The sequence below is a fragment of the Mytilus californianus genome, unplaced genomic scaffold (genome assembly GCF_021869535.1).
Source record: "Mytilus californianus isolate M0D057914Y unplaced genomic scaffold, xbMytCali1.0.p SCAF_1, whole genome shotgun sequence".
Lineage (NCBI taxonomy): Eukaryota > Metazoa > Mollusca > Bivalvia > Mytilida > Mytilidae > Mytilus > Mytilus californianus.
In genome coordinates, this window is record NW_026262581.1 from 105,565,976 (window position 1) to 105,592,455 (window position 26,480).

Here is a 26,480-nt window from a genome sequence, read left to right on the forward strand (position 1 = left end):
CAATATTGGCAATAATGTTTTGACAACATTCCACTTTTCTATCATTGCCGGTATTTCCCTTTAATCATCCTTTGCGCCATAGACAGAAGCTATATTGATTAATCAATATTCTATCACCTGAGCTGACACCTGTTTATTATTCAATCAAACTATTATCACTTGTTACAGGTCAAAATCTACACATGTTGTGTAATCAGGTAATGTCAGTATAGGGAGCTTACGTCAATTAGATATAATCAATTCACCACAGTTTCAGGCAAATTGGTGAAAGCGTTACCGAGTCAGTGAATAACATGCTGACAATAGACAGATCAGGGCAGACAGAGGGACAAAGGTATACCATACTATGTCTCATGAACAGGCGTATGAAAATTGCAGGGCGCCATACCACGCCAAAACACTCTGAAGGAAACACTATAAGGGAGCTACCATTTGATTTTTAAGGGGGGGGGGCTAGGATGAAAAGTTTTGTCCTGCCTTTTTTTTCAAATTTCATCTTAGCACCCCCATAAAAATCAAATGATAGCTCCCTAAGTTAACAAAGAAATAATTTTTTCATCGAAAAACCTGTATTAGCTTGCAGCAGTATCGAGTCCATGTATTATCCTGTATAGTACATGTACATTGAACTTAAAAATATGTGGTCATTGTAAAAGTTAGTTTTGACAGTCAGTTATAATTTACAGTTTACTTTCCATTGCTTTCAATTTGAGATTAGAGTAGTTGTCATTGCCATTGAGTTTTGGGGATGGGGGGAAGAGTGTTCAAGGGAAGCAAATACTCTTTATATTATGCATGTTTCAAAAATTGAGGAAGAGGTTCAAGGGAAGCAAATACTCTTAATATCATGCATGTTTCAAAAATTGAGGAAAAAATACAAGGAGAGTTGATTCATTTTTTCAAAAACTTAGTTTAATAATGTAGACTTGCCTTCTTTTAATAATGTAGACTTGCCTTCTATAAAAAAATTTAACAACTAACTACTGAACAGGAACACCAACACTATTATGGTACTATGAAACTATGACTTCTGATCTGCAACACCTACTAACAGACACAGAAATAGCATCAAATAGTGAAATATAAGATTGATTGCACCTTGTATGGATAATTTGACACGTGTTACACCGGGAGCCCGTTTGTTTACAAATAATGTCACGTGATCACGCTCTGACTTCACCAACTTTTATCGTCCGCCATTATTGGTATTACACAATTCACACATACATACAGTTAATGAAGAAATTATGTCATCAAATAGATCAGATTTTCACCTATGACTCAAATCGACTGGGTTGACATTTCTGTCATCGGGGATAATTGATAAATGGGATTAAATTGACCGTCAAGAAGGTCTAGCGAACAGGGTCTAGAAAACCTTAACAATAATAAGTAATACTCACCATTATTGCTTATACCAAACGCTATTTTCTATTGGAAATGTCAAAATGATGATGATAAAATACTTTAATGATGCAGGTTATTTTCTTGTTTTGGCGCTAAACATTCTTACTCCTATTGCTTGACGTAACAAAATTTTTATAGAATTAATGTTAACTATATCTCAGCGTAAATAAAAGTAAATATGCAAAAGCATGACAATACATTAATGATAAAATGTGTAGCTATTTCTGTAAAAGAATAGAATATTACTTTACCAGTATACTTCACTTAGAATTACATTTGAGCGCAAGAAAATCTCTGTTTGTGAATCGGTTGAAATCCAGGGGTCGAAGTTCAACATTTATGTAGGGTATTAACGGAAATTTTTGCGTTGCTTTACATCGAGGCCACAGTAGTTCAACCAATCGGGGAATAGATCTATTTTTACTGCAGGTTTTGGCATATTTTAATCGGAATTATAGAAAAATGGAATGTTGCTAGTAGATACAAAACAGAAAATGATGAACACTTTTAGCAAAAGATGAATTTGATCGATTCTGTGTACACACATTATTTGTACAACTCTCCTTACTCTTGGGAATTTTTGGAATTTCCGTGACCTAAATGGTTCGCGAAAATTAATATTTTTATATATAGTATAGTAATTACGGACTAAAACATATTATCGACAAATAATATTTCATTCAGATATTGTTCACCGGATCTTGACATTGATTTTCCATGCGTTCCCATTTGTTAATCAAACTTTTCCTTGACAGTTGTTAAATGATTTGTTGTATCATATTTGTTCCTTAAAAAACAGTAGTTACTATTTACCTTCCAGTGCAGGTTTGTTTACATTCTTTCATCAAGGTTTTAACTTCGGACTTGCGCTGTGTGGTTGCCGAAGTTCTAACGAGAGGTCTCGTAGTTAAGGTCACTGCATACGGGAAAATATCGACGAATTAGTCTACGGGAAGACAACAATTCAATAGCAACTACATTTATGAAGATTTTGATAATATAAAGGATTTTTTTTTACAAGAAAGTTTAGTAAAACTTAGCCATTCAGGTATATAAAACATATCCTTTTTTTTTTAAATTTGAAGCTTCATATGACTTTAAAAATTAGTCATTGCTAATGTTTCTTTTAATTGTAAATAACACTTGATATGTCATATATGATCAGCTTTAAAAATTAATGAGGATAGTTTTCTTCTAGGCCGATTGTTTCTATCGTATCCTGTATTTAGGACATTTGCGAGTAATTATATAAGTTCCAAAAAAATAAATAAAATTCTACCGTAAGACCATAAGACTTGAAGATTCGTTCAATTTCATTCTATAGATGCCTTGTGGGCATTCCTCCACTATAATTTTCCCATTGTATACACGTTTTCGTCACCTTTATTTTCTAAATTTTCAACAACGTCACATGTGGAGCAGGATCTGCTTACCCTTCCGGAGCACCTGCGATCACCCCTAGTTTTTGGTGGGATTCGTGGTGCTCAGTACTCAGTTTTATATTTTGTGTTTTGTGTACAGTTGTATGTCTGTTTTTCTTTTTCTTTTTTAGCCATGACATTGTCAGTTTGTTTTGGACTTGTGAGTTTGACTGTCCCTTTGGTATCTTTCGCCTCTCTTTTTGTATTTTTCTGTTAAATATTTCTTTAAATTTTTTCTTATTATACACATTTTCTTATTAATCTTTTATTTTGTTTAGAAGTTTCTTTTGATCAGAAATTATTTCTCCATATCTCCCTTTAACTTACTTATCGATTTTTTATTTGTCTCCTTTTTTTCTCACACAAGGAAATCATTTTTTTTCTCTAGATCTCGCCTCAGCTCCTTTCGCCTTTTTTAATCCATCTCATTTAACTCCTTTTTAATATAATTTATTTCTTTTTAATTGTCATTCATGTGGGTCTTGTCCCTTAATTTCGTTTTTCCATGTCTTTTTCCAAAGAACGTCTTTGCTCCTTGGTCAACTTTCCTTTATTTTTAAAATAATTTGTGCTTTCTTCCCTTACCGCGATTTTAAAACCATCCCATAATAACCTACAATCCAATGCTTCTTTTTTCAAATACATATCTATCCACCCAATTATTGATTAGTTTTTGATAATCTTTATCTTGTCAAAATGAAACATAATATGCATTGCCCCTTTCTACTACCCCTGGCTTAAATTCAAGAAATCCACTTTGAAGCTTAACATATAACATCATTTTCCTGTTCTTAAACCTGATTTGAACATAATAGTTTATACTGTTGACATTAGGAAATAGACCCTCTCTATACAGTTTATACGTTCTTCGTATAATTGTTCTGTTTCCGTATTGAATTTTGGCCAACACATTCAACTTTATTTTAGTATGGCAATTTAGTTTCAGTCTTTGTATGGTAATCTAGTCGGCTGGTCAGCAGGTAGGCAGTTAGAAAAATAAGCATGCACTCTGGTATTTTAATCACTTCGTAGGTAGTTGGGCACATAAGGAATAGTGCATGCAGTATGATTATTTATTTTCTGGTCGGCTTGTCTCTATGCAGAGTTGAGGTGGACTCACAAGAACAAAATGATCGCCTTGCATGGCTAACACGTCTTTTACCCCTTACCTCTAACCTGTCGATCTGACAACCATTTTAAATTCTGACCTTGTTACAATTTACTTGTTAATCAAATAACGAATAAAAATGAAGATTTACTCAAATGAAAATGTCAAAAAATCAAACTTCGGAAAAACTTTGAACAGAGATTGTCTATCATTTAAACTTCCCAATTGTCAAATAAACATCTTCCCGCTTGTCCCATGCACATATTTTAATTACCTTACTACCAGTAATTTTAAAATGTGGAACTATCGGAAAGAAATCATCATAATAAAAACCTAATAAATTAAATTAGTATTAAACCAGTACAGGGACCAATTCTTAGCTCTAGCCATATATATTATCTTCCTACCCGTCGGACAATTCAAAAATTTATTTCGATTCTTTCAATTGCACATTTTCAGTTATGTCGCTGCATGGATATTCTGGATATGTCAAGTCAATCATTACAATAAGCAACCCCGTTTCGTTAGAAATCTTAAATTATTTCATCGCATGTTCATTCGTCAATATCCTCGTCATATTGGCGAATAACTTCTGCGTTTGTACGATTGAAGATATGATTTGCAGGATATTTAAAAGCGTTAAACGTTTAATTAATCAATTTGTCACATTGGTTGCAATGAGAAATCGTAATTTCCAACTTTCCGACCAACACTCATAAATAGCTCGTGCGCGCAATCGTAAATTGACATGTTGTTCGATCACTCGATGAATATTGTTCTATGTGTGAATTCTTAGATAGTTATTCTATAATCATTAACGATCTATTTTTTCAAATTATTTACAGGAACAGCTAAAGATGTACTTCAAAGCTATCTTTATAGTACAAATTGTATGTTTGAGTCGTAGTATTGCTTTTCGTAAGTACTATTTGAACACATACGCTGTTTATACTTCAAAAAGGTCTAGGGACCTCGATGGCCCAGTGGTCTAAGTAGTCGAATTACTATATCACTAGCCTGTCAACACTGAGGTTGTGAGTTCGAATCCTGCATGTTGCAGGTACCCTCGACTCACATCTTGATTTGCTAGGATTGTTAGTTTTCTTACCGAAGGTTGGTGGTTCTCTCGGGGTACTCCTGCTTTCCCCACCAAGAAAAACTGACTGCCACGAAATAGCACAATAGTGCTGAAAGTGGCGTTAAACACCAATCAATCAAAATAGTTCAGTGATATGAAAAATATGGTTGACTATTCAGTTTCTTAAATTGCAAACTTATATGAAATGTATAGTTCCAAATATCTAGCGAAGATCATCAATTATCAACGAAACACTAGCACTATGGTTTCGCATTAATCTAATCAATCCGAAATATAATAAATGGTTGCCATGACTAATGTACTATATTAGACAAAGGCTTGTTGTTTACAATCGTTATATTGACAAACTATTTGACGTTGGCATTGCAAAACTGAATAAAATTTGAAAAAAAACACTGAATACTACTTATTTCATTTGTAATCAGGCCGAGATGAATCAAATTTTCGAATTAGGTTTTAATAAATTGTTTTTGTAGCTAATATGGCCGCCAATGGTACAGCGATTCAAAGTAGTGTTTATCGGGATCCTAAAAATATTTATGGTGCATCGAAAGTAATTGATGGAAATAGAAATCAATCGTTTAATGTGGGAAGCTGTTGTCATACTGCTGTAGGTCCGTCATCAGCATGGTGGAGACTGGATCTTGGTTATTCAGCATACATACATACAGTTGTTTTGTATTATAGAAAAAGCCGTAAGTTTAAAAATTCTAATTTGAAATAATTGTAGCTGTCTCGATTAAAAAAAGAGTAGTCCCATTAATGTCTACACATACCGTATATTTATGAGTACACCTATAAGTTACCGTGTCTACGGAAATGCTTAACAGCTACAATTAAGACTAAAAAATAAAATAAGATTTTGTTTCTAACATCTATAAAAGAGGAATATTGAAAAATAGTCATAACACAATAGCACGTGCGTGTCTGTCTGTCTATTAACGTTTATTTTCTAGTTCGTAAGACCTTCAGCAGTCTTCGTTGGTCATCTCGATGATTAATAAGATGGCGTATAGTCTGAAATACGCATGAAATGCTGATACATTAAAACGAGTTCGTTCATTATTAAAAGTTTCTTTTTGGACTTTTTGTAATTTTGATTTACGTTTTAGTATGTTTAAAATCAAATATGGGAATTAAAGTCAAATCGGTGATCATCATTTTGTCACCTTTTTGTCTTTTTTTGTCTTTATTAGTAATCGTTTTATTACAAGGATGACCTTGAAGGAATCTGTAGTTATGCTTTCCACAAGAATTTACGGACTAATTTTTCGTTTTAAAACACGTTTTACAACCGCAAAAAAAAACAAAACCTTACGCTTGCACAAACTTAGGGACCGTCTTAAACTTAGAGTGAGGTGAGAGTTTTTTTGCTCCATGTTGATGGCATCACTGTGACTTTGAGATGAAGAACAGCAATGAGAGCACTGTTCCTTTGCTTTTTTTTTTCTGTGCATGCAATGATTTAGTGTCATGAATGGATACCCAATATCCTTTGTTTTTCTTTTATCGCTTGGATTTCAGGATGTCTTATTTGCTATAAAGTCAGAATTACTAACATAAATTATTGCACTTTTGATAGAGATTAAATTACATATTATGAATTATTGAGAAAATACCCATAAGTATATCAGAATTGATAATGTCCACAATATAGAAATATATTTAACTATCAGCAGTCAGTTGGTTCAATTTCGTTAAAATAAGCTAAAACACAAATTTGATGTATAATTGGCTTGCAAGTCATTAATTCAACTCCTTTAAATCCGTATTCATGCAAACTTTATTTGACGTTTAACTGAGATTGTTGCGCATGTGTTCGGACAGCATGTGGTCAGCCTGTTCATTCATACATTGAAAAGAATGGCAACATTGAAAAGTGATGCACCAGGAAAAACCATTTCGCTGACTGATCGGATGTCATCTCGATGGATAATAAGATGGTGTCTAGTCTAAATTATGCACTTAATGCTGATACATTAAAGCGAGTCCATGCATTGTAAATTGTTTCTTCTGGACTGTTTGTAATTTTGATATACTTTTTAGAATGTTATAAATCAAATACAAGCATTTAAGGATGTAGTTAGGTGAAATTAAAAAAAACTAGAATTTAGAATACTATAAGTCAGAAGAAGTTAAGGAACATAATAAGCTAAAAATATAGATAGGTTATGGAACTCCTTTTTGAGATATTTGATTATTAAAAACTGGCGGTAAAAGGCTGACTCGGACTTTTACCTTATATTTAGCATTGGCATTATTTGGGTCTCAAATCGTAAGAGAAAAATATAGAATCTACTTAAATTTTGGTAATGGTCTTTTTATGAGCTATTGAAGTCTTCTATGAAAAGAAAAGTGGGTAATACGGGGCAAAATATTTTACCCTGTATTGTAGGAAAAAACCCAAGGAGTCTGAACATCTGACAAAAATTATTAAACCTGACCTGAGTACATCCTTAAGTTAAATCAGTGAAAATTAATTTGACAGCTAATGTATTGATACATTATAGTAAACATAATTTTTGAAATAATAAATGAATATTAATGTCATCAATTAATATTATAAATGTGCGTCCGTATTAAATATTAAACAGATTAAACAGAATTTTAACATAAACCTAAATCATTTTTTAACGGTTTTAACATATTTCCGTAAAACCAAAAATGTGTTTCAGCTTTACATATTTCTGATGAAGGCTTTTTGATACAAAATAGGAAAATTGCAATTCGGCTCTATATGTCGCTGATGAAGGCATTTTGATTTATAACTGCAAAAACGGACGCCGTATCTAACTAAAATAGAATAATGTGTACTACAAATACTTTAGCTGTACTTGCAGAAACCTTATTATAAACGGAATATCACATTTTAATTGTATCGGTGTTAATAGAGGCCTTACATTTGTATACCTTCTATTTGAGCCTATTAATCCTTTAAATAAACTTATTCTTGAAGGTTATAAGTTCAACCATGAAGTTTAATCTTTGAATATTGCATTTTTTGGTACCATCAATCATAAACAACATTGATTTTGTTTAAAAAATATTAGAACATAACTAAACATGTGTTGCTCAACAATTATAAACAATTATAATCCTATCATCTCTCATACTAAATATGAAATATTCACATTAAATCTTTTGAATGTGTCCAGATCGATATTTTAGTCAGGGAAACATGTTTTATCTATGAGTCGTAATTGGCTTTGATTTAGCTTTCAATAACTGCGAGTACTGCAAAAGGTATGATGTCTTTAGTCTTATTGCTATTAATTCTTATACTTCGTTCTATGTAGGGGAGGGTTGAGCACTTGCAAACATACTTTACCGATGTTAAAATCTCATAAATCGATTAAGAAGACAAATCAAGGTAACAAACAAAAACTGAGGGATTCACATGAACTCCAGAAGAATAGAAACCGGTTCGTCAACAGGGTGAGCGTTTCATTCTATGCATACGTCACAGGACAGTCAAATTCTGGCTAAGGCTTTGAATATATCTTACGGATATTACTGGGATCCTTAAATATTTTTTAACTCTTAAAACGAAAACCAAATGATTACAGAGATTAATGTAAATAATACATTTCAGAAAGTCGTAGACTCAAGGGATATTATCTATACATATCGAATTCATTTAGTAAAATGAACCCTGATGATGGACAACTATGCTATCACTACCCAATGAGAAATCCAAATCCAAATACCATACAGAATAATACTTGTGAATTAACTGGTAGATATGTAGTTTTCTACAATAGAAGAGATACTGGAAAGGCTTTCGTAGAACTTTGTGAAGTAGAAGTCTTTGGTAAGATTGTCGAAACATTTGAAAATCACCTATTTTATTTGTATTTTCTTATTTGTGATCTGACTAGTGCAATATTTTATATCTCTGATGGGTTTTTCACGGTTCTCATACATTTTAAAGGCCAATAACAACGATTAAGACAAAAATAATGAAAAGAGTTTTTTTTTGTTTCAAACATTTATAAAAGCCGATAGTATTTCGCTTTTAGCTGTCAGTTTGGTTCAAAATAAGCTACACAAACATCACACTCATTTGAATCCGTATTCATGCAACCTTCAAACGCGACAACAACATATAAGACATCTTAGTGCACAAGAAACATAATTTGTTATTTTACAATCAGAGTAATAGCTGTGGACCATGCGGGAAAAATTGCGCATTATGTTCACACATTAATGAGACCAAAGTATTATGTGATAACATCGGAAAAGAATTATACCATTCAGGGACAAATAGACTGTAAAACTGTATGCAATAAGCTGTACAAAATGCGAAAAACGTATATATGTAGGACAAACAGGCGATACACTATATGAAAGGATGTTATTGAACTTTTCAAAAATAAGAACAAACAAAGCAGACGATCCAGTAGCAAACCACTTCATTCAACGTAACCATCCGATGAAAAATCTAAAAGTCACTGAAATAGAAAGAGTATTTGGCACAGAAATTTACCGAAAAACTAAAGAAGCCTTTTGGATTAAAAATTTAAAAACTTTAGAGAAGGAAAAGAGAGGAGAAAGATACCCAACGGAACATTCAAACTCATAAGTCGAAAATAAACTGACAACGCCATGGCTAAAAAAGAAAAAGACAAACAGACAAACAACAGTACACAAAACACAACATAGAAAACTAAAGACTGAACAACACGTACCCCACCAAAAACTGGGGGTGAAAGTTTGAATTATACAGTGAGAGAATATCATCTGTATAGTTGAAAGTAAAGTTAAAGGATACTGGTGACTTCTTTTTTTCTTCCTAGAGCCTGACGGACTAAACACTATGTTCAAACGATAGTAAAAAAATATATGAAAAAAGAAAAAGCGCGGCAAATGAACGTCATAGAAGTTATTGTAACGTAATGTATCCATGCAATGTAATTGTTGTTTAAGTGTTGTAATTTAATTCCAAAGAAGAAGGCCGTAATGGCCTAAACGTATGGAAACTTGTGTTATAGTTTTTATTATATATAAATTGAGTGAATAATTATAATATAATCATGCAAATCTCGTATATGTACCATTATGTGAATAATGAAAAAGTAAATCCTAACAAACTGAGCAGTTTCCGGACTGCTTTTGAACAAAAAGGTATGCAATGAGTACACAGTTATGATTCACAACATAATGTTTTAATCCCTTCTCTTTTCCGTAGGTTGTTACATAGGACGATATGGACCACAGTGCCAATTTCCCTGTTCGCCCAATTGCAACGATGTTACATGCAATATTTGGGATGGGTCATGCACATCTTGTAAAGCAGGTTTCAATGGAAATCGTTGTGATCAAGGTAAATATACAAAGCTTTATCATACCTTCATTGGAATCTGAACTCAAGCTGTTGAAACATTAACGACAACAACTACATTTATGACGAAAACACGATTTGAGTGCTGTCATATATATATAAATTTACTAGCGGAATGACTGCATAATACAAGATAGGATAACAAATGTAGTTATAATTTTTATATTTTGTTTTAAAACGTCTTGTCGTGTTGAGGGTAAAGGCGAAACGTACATAGTAACTCGTAAAACACAAATAAACATGATACCGTTCACTAGTTATCCATTTTTGAACTGAAACGGTCATTGTCATCTGATCAGCTCTTGATAGATTGAACAATAAACTATTAAGTCATTCTTTCAGTTCATCAGTTCATTTTAAGACTTATCTACAGCAGTGACTTCAGTACTGTACAGACTATTCGCTTGCAGTTAATTAAGATCTGGTCAGTCTTTGTCCAGACTAATTAGTAGGTATAATTTATCTATACAAAACAACAACGTATTGAATTGTCTGGAAAAGTATTGAACAGTACTGGATTGACTGCAAGCAAAATATCTGAACAGTACTGAATGTACTACAAGAACAAAACTGAAAAATATCTTAAACTCATAACAACACGTAACGTTGTTCGACCAAGAACTGACAGGCACCTTAAAAAGTTTATTACGTAATGTTTGATGTGGTTTAACTTTTTTCATATTGTTTAAGGCCCCTTCACACTGGATGGAAACTCTTCTACGATCTCTACGATCTCCACGATCTGGACAGTTGAAGCAGGATCACGAAAAATTTGGAAAACTGTCTGTGTAAAGGCTAACACAACACTGCTACTCTTCTATTACACCCACTATAGCTTTTCTTGATGTTTCTTTGCGTTACCACGCCGTCTACCTGCGCCTACACCACACTCTTTACGTCAACGACAAGTTCCCACTTCGATCATACAACGACAAACTACGCTGCGAGTCCGATATTGTTACGATTTCGTATGGATGCTGCTACGAGCTAGATGATCGGATCACGCTAGAAATACGCTGCTACCACGAGTATCACGTCCGCGCTACGTTATTAACAGGACTCATGATCGGCAGACGTTTACTATATATATGGGAAGTTTGTGGGCTTCCGCTCTCTTTTTCATATTGCTTTTGAGGAGGAAGTATGTGTAAAATATACTATCAAGCTGTACTTCACCTTGCCCTATTGCAAGGTCAACAAGGGATCCTTCAAGATGGCAATGGCCCTGCTGAGGAGGAGAAAGAATAGGAGAATGTGAAAATTGAACCCGTTTTGTTTAGTGAGTTGTTGCAGAGTTGGTCCATGAATCAGGGAGGTACACAATAACTGTAGGACAGCCTTGGAACCCGGCCTTAGATTGACTATTACGCTGCAATTCCTGTCAACCGGAAATAAATATCCAACTCTTCAGTATCAGTTTAGAATAGCCCTTAACACCACCAGCATTCTCGTGTCTAAGGTCTATCGTGCTTTCAGAGAGGTTTACAAGAACGAGGTCATTCTGTGCCACACAACTCCTGAGGAGTGGAGACCCATAGCTGAGGAATTCAAGAACACATGCCTGTAGCGCTTTCGACGACAAAGATGCTGCCATTAGGTGCCAACAAAACTCTAGCAGTCTTTATTACAAGTATAAAGACTTCTTCTCTGTCGTCTGGATGGCACTTGTGGACACACAGTACAAGTTTTTGTGGGTAGACATCGGTATTTGGCTCCATGTAGGACTGGACTGTCAGATATTTAATGAGTCTGAATTGAAGGATTGTTATCAAGATGGCAGTATTGTATTTTCAGAACCAGAGCCTCTGACCTTTGATGACAGCGATATGCCTTACTTTCTTCTTGGGGATGATGATGTTGGTCTGCGCATGTTTAACTATGCGACTGTCATACAAGTGAGAGTTTTAGCTAGCTCCATCATTTTCTACTAAGGAAATGCCTGTACCAAATCAGGAATATGACAATTTTTTTCCATTCATTAGATGTGTTTGAGCTTATGATATTGCCATTTGCTAAGGGACTTTCCGTTTTGAATTTTCCTTGGAGTTCAGTATTTTAGATATTTTACTTTTAATCATAAAACCTTATTCACAGAGAGGCTTAACAAAAGAACAACGCATCTATTACTACAGAATTTCAAGGGGTCGACGTGTAGTTGAGAATGCTTTCGGCATTTTAGCCCATAGGTTTCAAGTTCTGCTGAAAACTTTGCAGATTGGACCTGATAATGTACGAGATGTAATTGAATCTTGTGTGTGTCTACATAATCTTATGCGAACACGGTTTCCAGCTCAGCAAAATGCAGTTCTTGAACGAGGAGACGATCAGCACAAACTGATACCTGGAGCATGGAGGAGTCAGGCTAACATGCACGACATGGATACATTATCGGGACCCAACCGTGACACTAACTCAGGCAAGAGACAGAGGGAGTACTTGAAATTGTATTTTAACAGTCCTGTTCGGTCATTATCATGGCAAGAAAGGATGATTTGATCAGAATGGAAGCTTTTGACGTGTTCTCTATACTTGAAATGTTGAGTTCGGACTTAGAAGCGCTATTCAAACTGATAATTTGACATAGTACTCTTGAATAAATTTTGAGATATTAATGATGTAATTGTTAATCTGGCTATATTAAAGTAATACTAGTCATACATTTGGTCTCTTGTGGAGAGTGACTCATTGGCAATCATACCACATCTTCTTATTTTTATATGATAATGAATAAATCTGGAAAACAAAAGGTTTTGATGTAAACAAATTTGATCTCACTCCAGATATTGTAAATCGATCGCCTTTATCTTGTCCATTTCTTCATTTAACATTTTATATGTTTTTTTTTGGTTATTTTACCATCTGCTTTTGTTTTATATCTACCTTGGAAATATTGATGTTTTACAATATATTCCGTATTATACATGCTTTAGCATGTTTTTGCTTTGAGTGTCGATTAAATGACATTGTAAGTCGAAACGCGTATTTTGTGCAGTGTAAGAATTTGAACCGTTTGTGATTTTCTTATTTACAAAATTTACTGCTCACATCTTGAATCTGATACCACCAAACAAGACTTGCCAACGAATTAATGCATATATTGACCAATACGACGGATGCCACATGTGGAGCAGGATTTGCTAACCCTTCTGTGCACCACCCCTGTTTTAATTGGGTTTTGTTGTTCAGTCTTAAGTTTTCTATGTTGTGTTATGCCCTGGCATTGTTGGTTAGTTTTCGACCTTAGAGTTTGATAGTCCCTTTTGTATCTTTTGCCTCCCTTTTAGAAGTAGAATTTAATGTGTCCAAATTAGATTTGATTTGAATGAAATGTTCGACACAACGTGAAGTTTAAATCATAAATGAATAGAACAGATGAAAAAATCAAAAGCTTTTTATCATTCACAATCATACCGAAAGTGAACAAACTCACAGTAAATCAAAGTCAACACAGTCACTGCTCATCTAAATCAATGTCAATGCAGTAACTTCACTGTTAATTTAAAAACACAACATTTGAACATATTCAAACCACAGTTAATTATGTTATGAGATTGAGCTCTGAATACTCCCCGTAGATGTTGGGCGCTGAAATACTGCTGATGGACTGGAATCTTGTTTAGCTAACTCTTGGATGTCCCTGAGAATATTTGAGAAATGCAACTGCTAGGTTAATCTAGGTGCTGCTTATCTGGGTGGTCGGCGGTATTGTGTTTTCTACATAAGGAAATGCCTGTACCAAGTCAGTAATATGACAGTTGTTTTCCATTCGTTTGAAGTGTGTGAGCTTTTGATTTTGCCATTTGATAAGAGACTTTCCGATTTGAATTTTCCTTGGGAGTTCGGTATTTTTGTTATTTTACTTTCTGCTGAAGCTGATTAGACGTGGCAGACAACTGGATCGGCTGTTCACTTGGCTGGCTTCTGGGTTGGCAGGTGGACTAAATACTTGGAAACTGCTGTTGGACCCAAGAAGAATCCATCGAGCCCCAGACCGCAGTCGGATTCTGATCAGAAGTAGGACCAATACTGAGGTGCAGGCTGCCATTGTTGTTTCGGCTAAGGTTGGAAAGATCCCAGACGAACCGATATAGCTGAAGTTTCCAGGCTGACAGAATGTACCGGCAGAAGACTGACAAATAAGCTTGTTCTTGTCCTGATAGCTTCATTGTCAACTATAAATCGGTATCTAAGCCACTCTGCAAATGAATCCCGCTCCCTGTCACCTTCTGGTCTGATATAATCAAGGAGCTGCTTCTTCATAGTCAAAAACTGCTGACAGCATTCATTCATGGTCCAGGGTCTCGTCATCTGCGGCTGCAGATCTTTTATCAAGTGAAAAACTAGCAGTACTAGATGGTCTTGTGCTGAAGATGCTGCTTAGAAAGGTCAAAGAACAGCGTTGACTTTGCTCAGAACGTACGGAAGGAGGGTCATCGTCATCTTCAGAAACTGGAGTATAAGCACCCTCATTACTGGGGTTGGCATCCTCACTGAGCTTTTCCTTCATCTGAAAGCGTATAAAATGAAAATTTCATAAGTCTCAATATATAAAAAAATATTTAAGGAAACTAAATATACGCATGTACAGATAAAAAAAGGATACTTACACTGACTAATGTCCTCTTCTGGACTTAAACAACGTGGGTTTTCCAGGAATTCAAAACATCTCAGTACCCAGGCGTTGCGTTCTATCTGTTCAGGTGGCCCTTGTCAAGAGCAGAGCTTCTTCAGACTACTATATCCCGTTCGCAGACTTGTTTACCATTTTTTTAGTACCACAACATCCTTGCCTAACTCCCTGGCATTCTCCCGCCAAATAGCCTCCTTTCTTATAGCATCTTTGTAAGTTTGGAGCTTCTTGTTCTTGTACTAATATGATAGGATTGTTCTCCAACCAATCAACCAAAACATGTTCTTCCTCCTTTGTCAGAAGAGCAGTCATCTTTTCATTCTTCTAATCATTGTTCTGTGTCGGGGTCTTCTGTTAGCGCAGGAAGCTCATTAGGACGCTCATGACAGGCTTCCTCTGTGAGTTGTTCCTCTGGTGCAGAAGGCTCTTTGGATGTCTTTGTAGAACCCCTGCTACGAACACCTCTCTCTTTTCCTCTCATGGCTTGCTGATGTGACTGCAAATCTTTTTAAAATTGTCCGTCAATAAATTTTGAAATTATAAGAAAATAAGGTTTCAACTCCCCTAGGCAAAGTTGACCTTAAATGGATTTGGACTTTTTTTAGGTCCTTTTTGGTTATATAGCTCTTCAACTGTTTCAGTATTTATACAGTCTTGGCATTCCAATATCCGGTTTAGAGCGTTTCTGATCATGGTAAATCCAGAAAAGCGCTTCGAACGCAGGGAAACTTATAACGTGTTGTTTTTATTTTTTTTAATACACCTGATTTAACATTAGCACCCTGCATCTGTTTATCTTTAACATTATTATTTTTAATATTGTATATTTCTCTGTAAACTTGTTTTCAGTTTTTAGAGATTAATATATCTGTATCTGTATCTGTAACAGACAGCAATGTGTAAAAATACATTATAGTGATGACCAAATTAAAGAGCATGACTGAAAAAGAAATTTACGAATCATATGATGTACGGTCCCTGTTAATTTCAATTCATTTTTACATAAAATTATGTTTGTCCTGACATACAGAATTTAATGTTAACAAGTACTAATTATAGATTATCGTTGATCATCTCAACGAGATTGATTTACTCGCTTGAGCCGGTACGGCGAAAGCGAGAAAAGCAATCGAGTTGAGATGACCAATGATAATCTGTTTATCGCTATTTTACCTATGACGACGTTGTCAATTTTATGTCAATTTCATTAGCAACGGCACGTGCCCCTTAGTTTCTAGCGATAATTTTCATATCACTAGACTCCGCTGAGAAAGGAAATTATCAGTCAGTAAGATCAAAGGAAATTTTCGTAAAATAGCGATAATATAGGATATCACATGTTTAGCCGTTCTCAACGATCAAACAATATGAGAATTATCACAACAATTTTATGCGGTGTTGGTTTCCAATGAAGCATCCATCCATCATTGACAAATTGAAATGAATATTCCGCTTTTGAGTAATTTTTTATAATATATATATTGACTAATAAATGTTTGCACATAAGATTCATATTGTTAGGGTGTATCATCAGTAAACAATCTTGAAAATGTGGTATCAAAATAACCTTTAATTAGTATTATTACCGGTATACATAGACTATTGTACCGTTATCACATATACTGATAGACGGACTCTAAAAAACGCAACACATGTTTAAGTGTTTTATTTTTGAACTAAATCATGAATAATCTTCATGTAATTGCTTTTCATGCTTACCATAATTTATGTTTCTGTTAAGAAAAAAATCAATACCTGACTTACCTAAGATAATACACCAGTTTCACAAGTAATTAAATGCGCATGTCTAACTTAATTGGCCAAAATATGAAATAACGCGATATTTCCAGAAAATTCTTCGACTGGGGCTTACGGTTGATAAGCACTGACCATGCAGAACTGGAAGAACAATCACCTGATTAAGTGTTTGCGTTTACATGTACATGCAACACGAGGGGCATTTGAATCAAAATAATAGACGAGGCAACTTTATTTACAATAACACATTAAAAGATTTTAACACGGACTACTGTTGTGTTTTTGGTTGCAGAAATAAACGATCTGATATGCCGCCTGACTTTTTACCTTTAATCGTCATTAAGAAATGCTTGGATTTACGCTGAGGTCGTTCACTTAGCGGGAAGTATATATTAGATAAAGTAAGCGAGGGAAATTTCATATCCCTATAGTAGGTCATAAATTAAGAAGTCAATTAACACTTTAGCCATGTGGAATCCTAGTTTTTCCTTTTCCAAGCGCCCCAGGTGACAATTGATAAAAACGTACCCTTTTCGACCTACAGTTACTGAAAAAGGGGACGACCATTTGATATTCTTAGAGAGGCCAGAAGGATTTTGTCATCTTCATCTGGGAAAGTATACTGTCAATATATTCAGCAATTTGATCTTATTTTATGGTAAAGCATGATAAATACAGGATATCCAATTACTTTCAATGTTATCTTGTAAATTTATTCTTAAATAACAATAAGTAAATGAATAAAAATGATTTTACTAGTAAGACGTCATCCTAAACAAATCATTGACAATACCACGAATACTGTCTCTTTTTAAATAATGAGGGGTTTTGAAAATTAATTTGATATGTTATTATATGTACTGTAAATTCAGAAATTAATGCGAGGTTTTTATTAATGCGAATAATGCGACTCATTTCGTATCGCAATAATAAAAACTCGTATTCTGATAATGATACATATATATGTATGAAGCTTTCTTTTTTAAATCTCAATTATTAAACTCGCATTTTTGTTAATACTTCATAAGTCGCAATAATAAATGTACGCAATAATTTCTGAATTGACAGTAGTTTTTGCTTTAATAAAAAGAATTAAAACATTTTGGACATAAATAATGCTGAAATATGCATTATATAATATGTAGAAAAGTACTCTGGGTGTTGGCGCTGAACAACTGCTTATACAAAGTCGATAATGAACATAGCCTTGAAATCAAAGTGATATTGAATCCATTGTTTAAAAGTCTGATGTTTGAAAATAAAAGATAATATAAATAAAAAGATATGGTATGAGTGCCAATGAGACGCATTTTAAAACTGCCTCATATTTCTCTTCATTGTCATGGCCGTCGAAAAAATATCACTGAAGCAGAAATATTTGAAACAAAAGGAGTATGTATATCCATTAAGAGACATCTTTGAAGAATGTACATGTCTATTAAAATTTACAGGACATTTTTTGTTTTGTATGTTGTTTATAGGTTTGGCTAGCAATAAAACCAGGTTCAACCCACCATTATTTCTAAAAATGTCCTGTACCAAGTCAGGAATATGGCAGTTTTTATCAAATAGTCCGTTTCTATGTATGTTGGCGTTTGTTTTTGTAGCAGTTCAGTGTTTCTATTGTTCCGTTGTTTTCCTCTTATACTTGATGTGTTTCCCTCGGTTTTGGTTTGTGACCCGGATTTGTTTTCGTTTAGTCGATTTATGACTATTGAACAGCGGTATACTACTGTTGCCTTTATATGCCATGTCTGCTATAGCAGAATAAAACGTACGGTGATCCCATTTTTCTTGCGATACTCTGTAAGCATTTCATAAGAGCTATCTTTTCACATTTTATATTTAAATCTTACCATTACGTGTACTTTCTATTCAAATGATGATGCCTTTTCTCTGTATAATCCATACAAAATGTTTCATATTTTCACAGTCAGTAGCTTAAAAACAAGCTCGGTGACCTATCTTTTTTCTTGGTTTTTTTTTGTAATATATCACAATATATACTACAACTTTGGCGAAGTATATAAGGAAAAATTCTATCATTTTACGTTTATACTTCCATAATACCTTAATTGGAAATTTTGATTCTTTAGTGACTACACTCTTAACTATCGGTAACTGGTCCTTGTACACATAGAATTGCTCGCAAAAGTCACCATACCAGTAACAGGCTTTCTTTTGAAAGAAAATTAAAAGTTCGAGTTTATGGTACTAAACCTAACTTTTGACCGTAACCCTTTATACGTTTCAAGAGGATTTCAATACGGAGTTCCTGTAAAAAAATATTTGAGAAAAACTACAAATTGTTTACGATAACTCACACAGATCGAATTGGTACTGGTGCCGTACTGATATTTTTGTATTTCTGATGTATAGATTGTTTTTCTTTTTAACAAACTATTTTCACTTTTCAAAAATAATCAAAATGACATACAGCACTGTAGCAAAGCAAAAGATAGCAATTGCAAGATATACTTTTTAAAAACAATTTCCTTTCTAAATACAACTGCTATCAAATTTTTACCCCAATAAGAAGACTTATTTTATCGTTTGAATTGTTATGTGTCGGGACCTTTTATAGCTTACTATTCGGTATAGATTTCGCTCTTTAGTGAAGGACGTATGATGACCTATATTTGCTTATATCTATGTCATTTGGACTCTGGTGGATAGTTGTCTTGTTTGCAATCATACCAAATCTTCGTATTTTAAATGTATGTCATTCTGATTTTGTTCTCAATAAGATTTTAAATATTCATATTTTGTATAAACTGTCATACTATTTATTTTGAATATTTAAAATAAACGACTATTGAAAACCTACAAAATTATAAAAAATCTGGGACCAATATAAAAATTTATTCGTCCCTGTCATAATACAGTTACAATGTTTGTTTAATGGCAGCATAGATATAATAGCTATTATATCTATGATGTCAGTGACAACTTCTCAAATAGCTACGGTCGCCGTGACAACAAATCTGTATACTGGTATCATCTGTTAATCTGGATCCGGCTCACACCAAGAGAGAGTGATGTGTATTATCGGTTGATTTATTATTGTGTTGCCAAATATTAGGGTCAAACGGATAACCCCCTGTCACATATGATGTCGTTAATTATCGCGGGATTTAAACTAAAACGCGCATATGATTTCAAGATCAGGGTTAATAAGTCGCTTTTGTGAAACTGGTGTATTGAGCATACCGGAATATTTCCGTCTTACGAATTTCTAAAAGCGAAATTTGAAACCAGTGCATGATTTGTTAAAGTGTTTTTTTTCTTCGTGAAACATTTCTTTGAATCCATACCCCACTGAAATCAGTAAATACATGTTGCATTTCCGTATTGTCGAAAATCTGCAAGGAACATATAAATCAGGCCTATAGAATGTTGCAGACAACAATAGAAAAGACATACGGGATTTGGTTATGATTACACATTGTCATATCAACCTGTAGTTACGCCACGTCAAGAACATTCATTACACATCACCATTTGGAAGACAGGTTTACGACTGCAACGTCAACTGTTAACCAAATTTCGGATCATTGCAGACATATTCCTCCATAAATGTTTCCAATGTAATGAAGTGTCATAGCATCGACTGCAGAAAAACATTTTTAAACCTAAAGTTTAAACCGCATAATTGCCATATTAGACTGTAATGGGTATGGCAGAGGCCAAATCCGAAGGACAAAACAGAACCCAAAACATTTACAAAAAAACTGGTTGACTTTTTTTGTAAACGTTTAGGGTTTTGGTTACAGGCAAACACTGCCTTCGACTGTGACACGTTCATTAATAAGGAGAAAACGAGGGTTTCAGTGCATACCACATGATTTCAACATAAAACGTGACGTAATCAATTCAATTTTCGAAGTGGAAAACTTTATCTAGAAAATGAAGTTATGAATGAAATTTATGTTAATATATTTATTTTACATGTATTGCATATTTGAAAATTAAATTGCTGTCCTCATTCAGAAGGCTTTGGCCTATTACTATACCAATTCCTAAAATTTTTACCTAATTGCAGTATGTATTAACCTCTACAAACTGATCAACATTTTAGCTATTTGCTTCAGTAAAATGTTGTAAGTGTGAACTGAAGGCAGTGAAATAAATGTAATGCATACCATCCAAGTCCAGTTGTTTTATGTCTGTGTCATAAAATCAAAATAAGATAATCACCTACTGTAATATGAGGCACTGGTTTGTAAAGGTCCGACTTAAATAAGAAAACTTCTATCCAAATGACATTTTTTATACATAATTAGTTCTAATCATTGTTTTGTTGGTCAATAATTTATTGCTTTGTTTTCTAACAGGAAGTTCTGGATAAGCAACGTAAAAAGAATAATCTAGTGTTACATTTTTAAATTCCGTCAGTATAAATGATGTTTTATCTATGTATAATTCTCTATTCACCGTCTGTAGTTTGTGGTGACCAGAGTGAACATTTTAAAAATTTAATCGTCAAAAATACTGCACGGCTGTATCATATATCATTCGATTCCAAAATATGTGAACGTTAAGATTAATTTGGTCGTCAAAAGTAAGCATGGTGCCCTTTTTCAGAAATCAAGATCAAAAGTCAACAACCATTTTCCATTCAAAGTTGCAATGGATATTTAATAACAACTACAATGCCTTTATCGCAAAAACAATTAGCAAAATAGTATGGATTTTCTTTTCTGATTCAATTTTTCATTCAAAAAGTTGAAAAGCATCATAAATGAATTGTACCGAGTAAGTGATACGTTATTAAAAAAGGAGGGAAGGGTGGGGGGGGGGGGGGGGGGGTTCATCTAAAAAAGATGTACTTTTTCAAAACAATTAGTGTTACGAGCATAAAAACCATAACAAATGAATAGAAAAATACGAAAAAATATGGAGGTTTTAAGAAAAATATCTATTATTGCCCAAAAATAGTTGAACATTTTAATTTTGTACACTTAGGGTAGGGTTGGTACACGCCAAAGTGGCAAAAAACCTCTCTGAAAACAGACTGATATATGGCTTTAAAAAACGTTTTGTATGTAATAAAATACATAACAAGGAACACAAGCTAGTACGGAGTACACAAACAACTGCATTTTGGATCACTAGAGCCGCATTTTACCGTGTGGAATTTTGAGATGTTTTATAAAGGTCTTAGTGATACAATATTAGAAATGCACCTTTGCAAATCGCACCAAAAGGTTCACTGACAAATATAATCTATTAGTCCTCAAACCTCTTCTGTCAGTGCATGCGTATGAACGTTCTTGCTGGATTCAGATCCTTGGCAGGAACATAAGTCGGTACATGCATGGTTTTGGTCGACACAAACACAAGACTTTTTTGTAATTTCCCCTTACACGAACAGACGAGATCATTTTCCTTCAAAGTAGACAGGATACAAGGAATCTATGACTGATCTCCATCCGTATTTCAATGGTGAAGGCAGGGGTGGTTTTGAAAGACAGGAAGCATGCCAAATTTTGGTCTGAATTGTCCTGATGGCAGGATGCATAATTCCTCTTTTGATCGTAAAGCCTTGCCACAAACCGTCAAGAGCATGATATGGCAGTCTCACTGTTGCAATCTCCTAAATTGTACAAATCACTGAAATCCAGTACTGCATCTTTCAACACTTTGTACACTGACTTTTTACCAATTCCAAATAAGGACGATGTAGAATCACACCCAGAGAATGCATGTACAGGCAGGAAGAAATAATTTCAGGGAGAGATGAAAACAGTTGGTGAATAGGCAAACACCTCCGATTATCCTTTATAGTACCAATTTTTCCCATTTGGACTCAAAATTCACTCTTGTTTGTCATCTGCTTGAAAAAATGAATACAGAGCACAATGACGTCTGTATCAGATGATTTGATAATAATCCTGCCTTTCCTTCCCAATTTCTTTAGCCTTTTATCTGTGTTTAAAGCCTGAAAGATCATGCGGATGTCTGCCTCTTCCGGAGTACTGAACAATTCAGGACATTCAACAACTTCCTGATCAGAAACAACTTTATCAATTCATGATCTTCAAAGGAACCTGCCATATAATAAGTATGTCCAGGGAGCACTAATAGAGGGTTACTTTTAATGAATTTGACCAGGAAGTCACCAAAAATTTAATGAGAGCCTGCTGGTTTTCTTTAACAGAACGAAATTTCTTCCAGTCGGGAACATTTCTTCCTTCTATCACTCGAAACACCTTTGCATGAACAGTGACTTTGGTACGACGCTCTCTTTCAGCTGACTGAATGGAGTATTTTACATCATATCGGTCAAAAAATCGGCTACTGTATGTGCTTTTGTAAAACAACTTGCTAAATAATTGCAATAGTCAAGAGCAAGATCTCCAAAGGTTTAATGTTTCTTTGCATCCATGCATTGAACTATAGCCATAACGTCTCTAATGTAATTTGTCAACAAAGGGTCAAAATCTGGCAAAGAAAGAACCGACCATTCTTCATTTTCGAACAGTTTTACCAGATATGATTTACAAGGTTTCCTCATTGTTCCATCTTCATGGAACAAAGAAACCGGGATAGGCCCAAGAAGAAGTGAGAGATTACTGTCATTAGTGACATCTTCTCTGCTGTTAGCTAAAACCAGAGCACGCCTGAAAACAATTTCTGGATTGACATGACCGGTAATGATTTCGCCAGATTTACACTTAAGGGTTGTCTTGGCGTTCATTTGTTCAAATGTTTTCAATTTGGACTTGGTAATAGGGCTATAGATGTTCTGTACATATTTTCCCCTTAATTGACAGCAAAAAGCAAGGAATCCTGTACTTCTCTAGTAGCATGCATGTCTGTAGAAATATTAATGAGACATGGAGAGTGGGCATCTATATCAAAGGGATCAGTAATGGTTTGGTTCAAATGGTTAACTATTGCTTGTACTTGTTCCTCATCTCGCTTCAAAGCTGTTTGTTTGATTTCTTCATGCGAATTGTCACTTTTGCTTGTAATACATGCTCTGTCATTCATTGCATTACTAAAGAACGCTAACAAATGACGAGCTAGAGTCCACCTTACCAGAGCAGATTTCTGATTTGTTATTCCATTGATACCTCCTGAACCCTTCGAATCTTTTATGATGGTTTTTTTCAGTGCCCATGTCACTCCAAATACCATTGAATGTGCCTGATTTTTGTCTGATAGAAAACTCTCCTTGGTTAAAAGCTGATTTGATCTCTGCTGGAAGTTAAAAAATAAAAGAATATATACAGGCATCCATCTAGAGTTATTTGTACGGTTGGTAATTAAAAATAAATATGGCATTATTTTGGATGAAGCGTCAAATGTGCCGACCTATTACATTCCCTTTCTGCTCGTACATTCGACAACATAATTTGGACAGCAACAAGGAACATGTCCCAATATTTGAAAGTAGGTGATGTATCGTATCCCTATTGTCTTAACCTACCGATTAGAGGCTGTCAATGGTCTTAAAACAATCCTTCCAGTCTTGTTAAAATTACTGAGGTTTCGTCCGTTTGATCGCAGATACTTGTATGGAACTTTAACAACGCATTCATGAAAGCAGATGGTATCTGATCGAAGTAATCAAAGGTCCTACACCAGTGTAAGAATGACGATATAAAAAAAAACTTGTAGGGCTTCATACACAAATGTGAACCCTCTGACAGCCCTGTTAAATTCTTTACCATTCAACATAAGTTCAGCTGTATTTCCAACATACACACCAGAATCCACCAACAAATCGCGAAGATCGCCATCGGCCCAAAGATTCCCGATAGAGGCTTAGAAACACAAGCTGTGGAAACCATCAAGCCTGAGAATATGGCGATTGAAAATGTCAGGCTTCGATCATTTGACTTGTTGTGCAATTGTGTAGAGTTGCTGGTCAAATGTTTGAATAGCGTGATCCTGTCCAGCATCATTAGACATGTCAAGACATTTCTTCATGGCAGTATACACTGTGGTCATATCATTCGGTTTAGCATCTATAATTGGAGGATATGGTACAACTATAACATCGGCGCGCTTTTTAGACAAAAGACAATTGTACCCTGTCCAAAAAGGAATATTTTGTTCAGTTACATGCAATTCTATTGGGAACTCTATAATATCCTTTGACAAAAGTTTGGAAAAAACCCGTATCTGTTCAACATCATAACTCTCATAATGATCACATATTGATTTTTTTCGAAAGCATCCGATCGTCGTGATGGTTCTGATCTACATTTTGGTTTAGAGTAAGGACTCGCATCGGTCAATGACGCTGTTGTGTCATCTATAGCCGAAGATCGATCAATTCCTCGCTTGATTCGTTCCGAACCATAGTCATGAACGCCAGCTGATTTAGTTTGAAATATATCCCTAGCAAGAGAATGGATCGTGTTTTTTCCATCTAATGTCTCGGCGTTTATGTCAATATTATCGGAACCCTCTTGAATCAACCGACCTCCTTTTGAAATGGGTCGAATACCTCCTGGGATGTATTGTTCGCCACTGATACGACTGATTTCATGGTTTGCAACACTGGTAAGGTATCTGCGCAAATCAGTGTATGTATCGCAAAACCCATGCGCGTTTAGAATTTCAATAAGCCGCTTCGACCCAAACTCGTGGTAAACTTGAATAACAAGACCAAGATGAAAAGGTGTAAGGATACTACGACTAGTTGCAACAATACATTCCGTTAAAGCCAAACTTTTCCTCTTACTTTCTGTTTTGATATTAGAAGGAACACTGCAAGTGCTAAAAGCCTTTTCGTCCGTGATCCAACTAAGTAGTTTGACCAAAGAATCGGGCATTAACTGTAACGAATTTTCGAATGATACCTCCGTTGAAGTTGGGTAGTGTTCTTTCAAAAATCTTACTTTGTCAATGTCTCTCCGAATAATACTTGCTACTGAATAAAGGAGTTGGTCATCCGTTTGTTCGCTATACATACGACTCGTTTATTTTTCTTTTGACCATTTTAACTCTGCTTTCAAATAACTGGCTGCCTGGATTGCATCCCCTAGTGTTATATTACTAATCATAATAATGTTGGACTTACCATGACCTTGTTGTGATTGAATGACAATAGAATCACCATAATGATTTTCCAAATGTCGCTGCAGTTTCCTCGTTGTAAAGCTTTAAAGTATGTTTTCGGGTAGGTATGAAACAAACTTCTCAATTAAAGAGGATAATAGAAATGCGTTTTTGTTTTTCAATAAATCATCATTTATATTAGTAATTAGTTTTGAAAAGGCATATCTTTTGATTCAGATTTTGAAGTTGAGTTAACATTGACCTCAATATCTTGTGTAAAACCCATTAGATATTTTGTATGCACTGGTTATGGTAAAAAGCTTGTTGTTTTAAAATTGTCTTGATTAATTTTATGCAGCAAGTTTGAATCACCGTAATGGTTTGCAGCGTTTGTAAGGCGAGTAACCCTTTCATCTGATTCAATTTTCAAAAGTTTTTGTGTTGCTTGCAGCTTTTTTTATTGCAAAATATACAAGCATTTCAAGTGGTAGGAGAAGACATAGATCGAGTTAAAATACTCGTGACTTGACTGTCCTGGTTTGAACAGTCCGCTTAGTCATAATTTTTTCTCTTAGTAAACACCGCAATGTGTATGTTCACTTGTAAAAGATTTGTAGCAACTTTTATGATATACCATTTCCAAACTTTCCTTCGGTATATCATTGAATGAATCATATTCACTTATCAATTTCAAGTAAATT

The 26,480-nt window shown here is 34.6% G+C and overlaps 1 protein-coding gene across 1 annotated transcript in view; it reads left to right on the forward strand.

Annotated features, from left to right (window-relative positions):
• Nucleotides 1–8,687: 8,687 nt before the first annotated feature.
• The window catches only part of LOC127738590 (receptor-type tyrosine-protein phosphatase alpha-like), an 86,551-nt gene continuing 68,758 nt past the window's right edge, over nt 8,688–26,480 (forward strand). The window contains exons 1-2 of the mRNA XM_052249912.1: nt 8,688–8,846; nt 10,224–10,358. Of these exons, the coding sequence (XP_052105872.1) occupies nt 8,720–8,846; nt 10,224–10,358 (262 nt within the window). The 5' untranslated portion in view covers nt 8,688–8,719. The remainder of the gene's footprint in view (nt 8,847–10,223; nt 10,359–26,480) is intronic.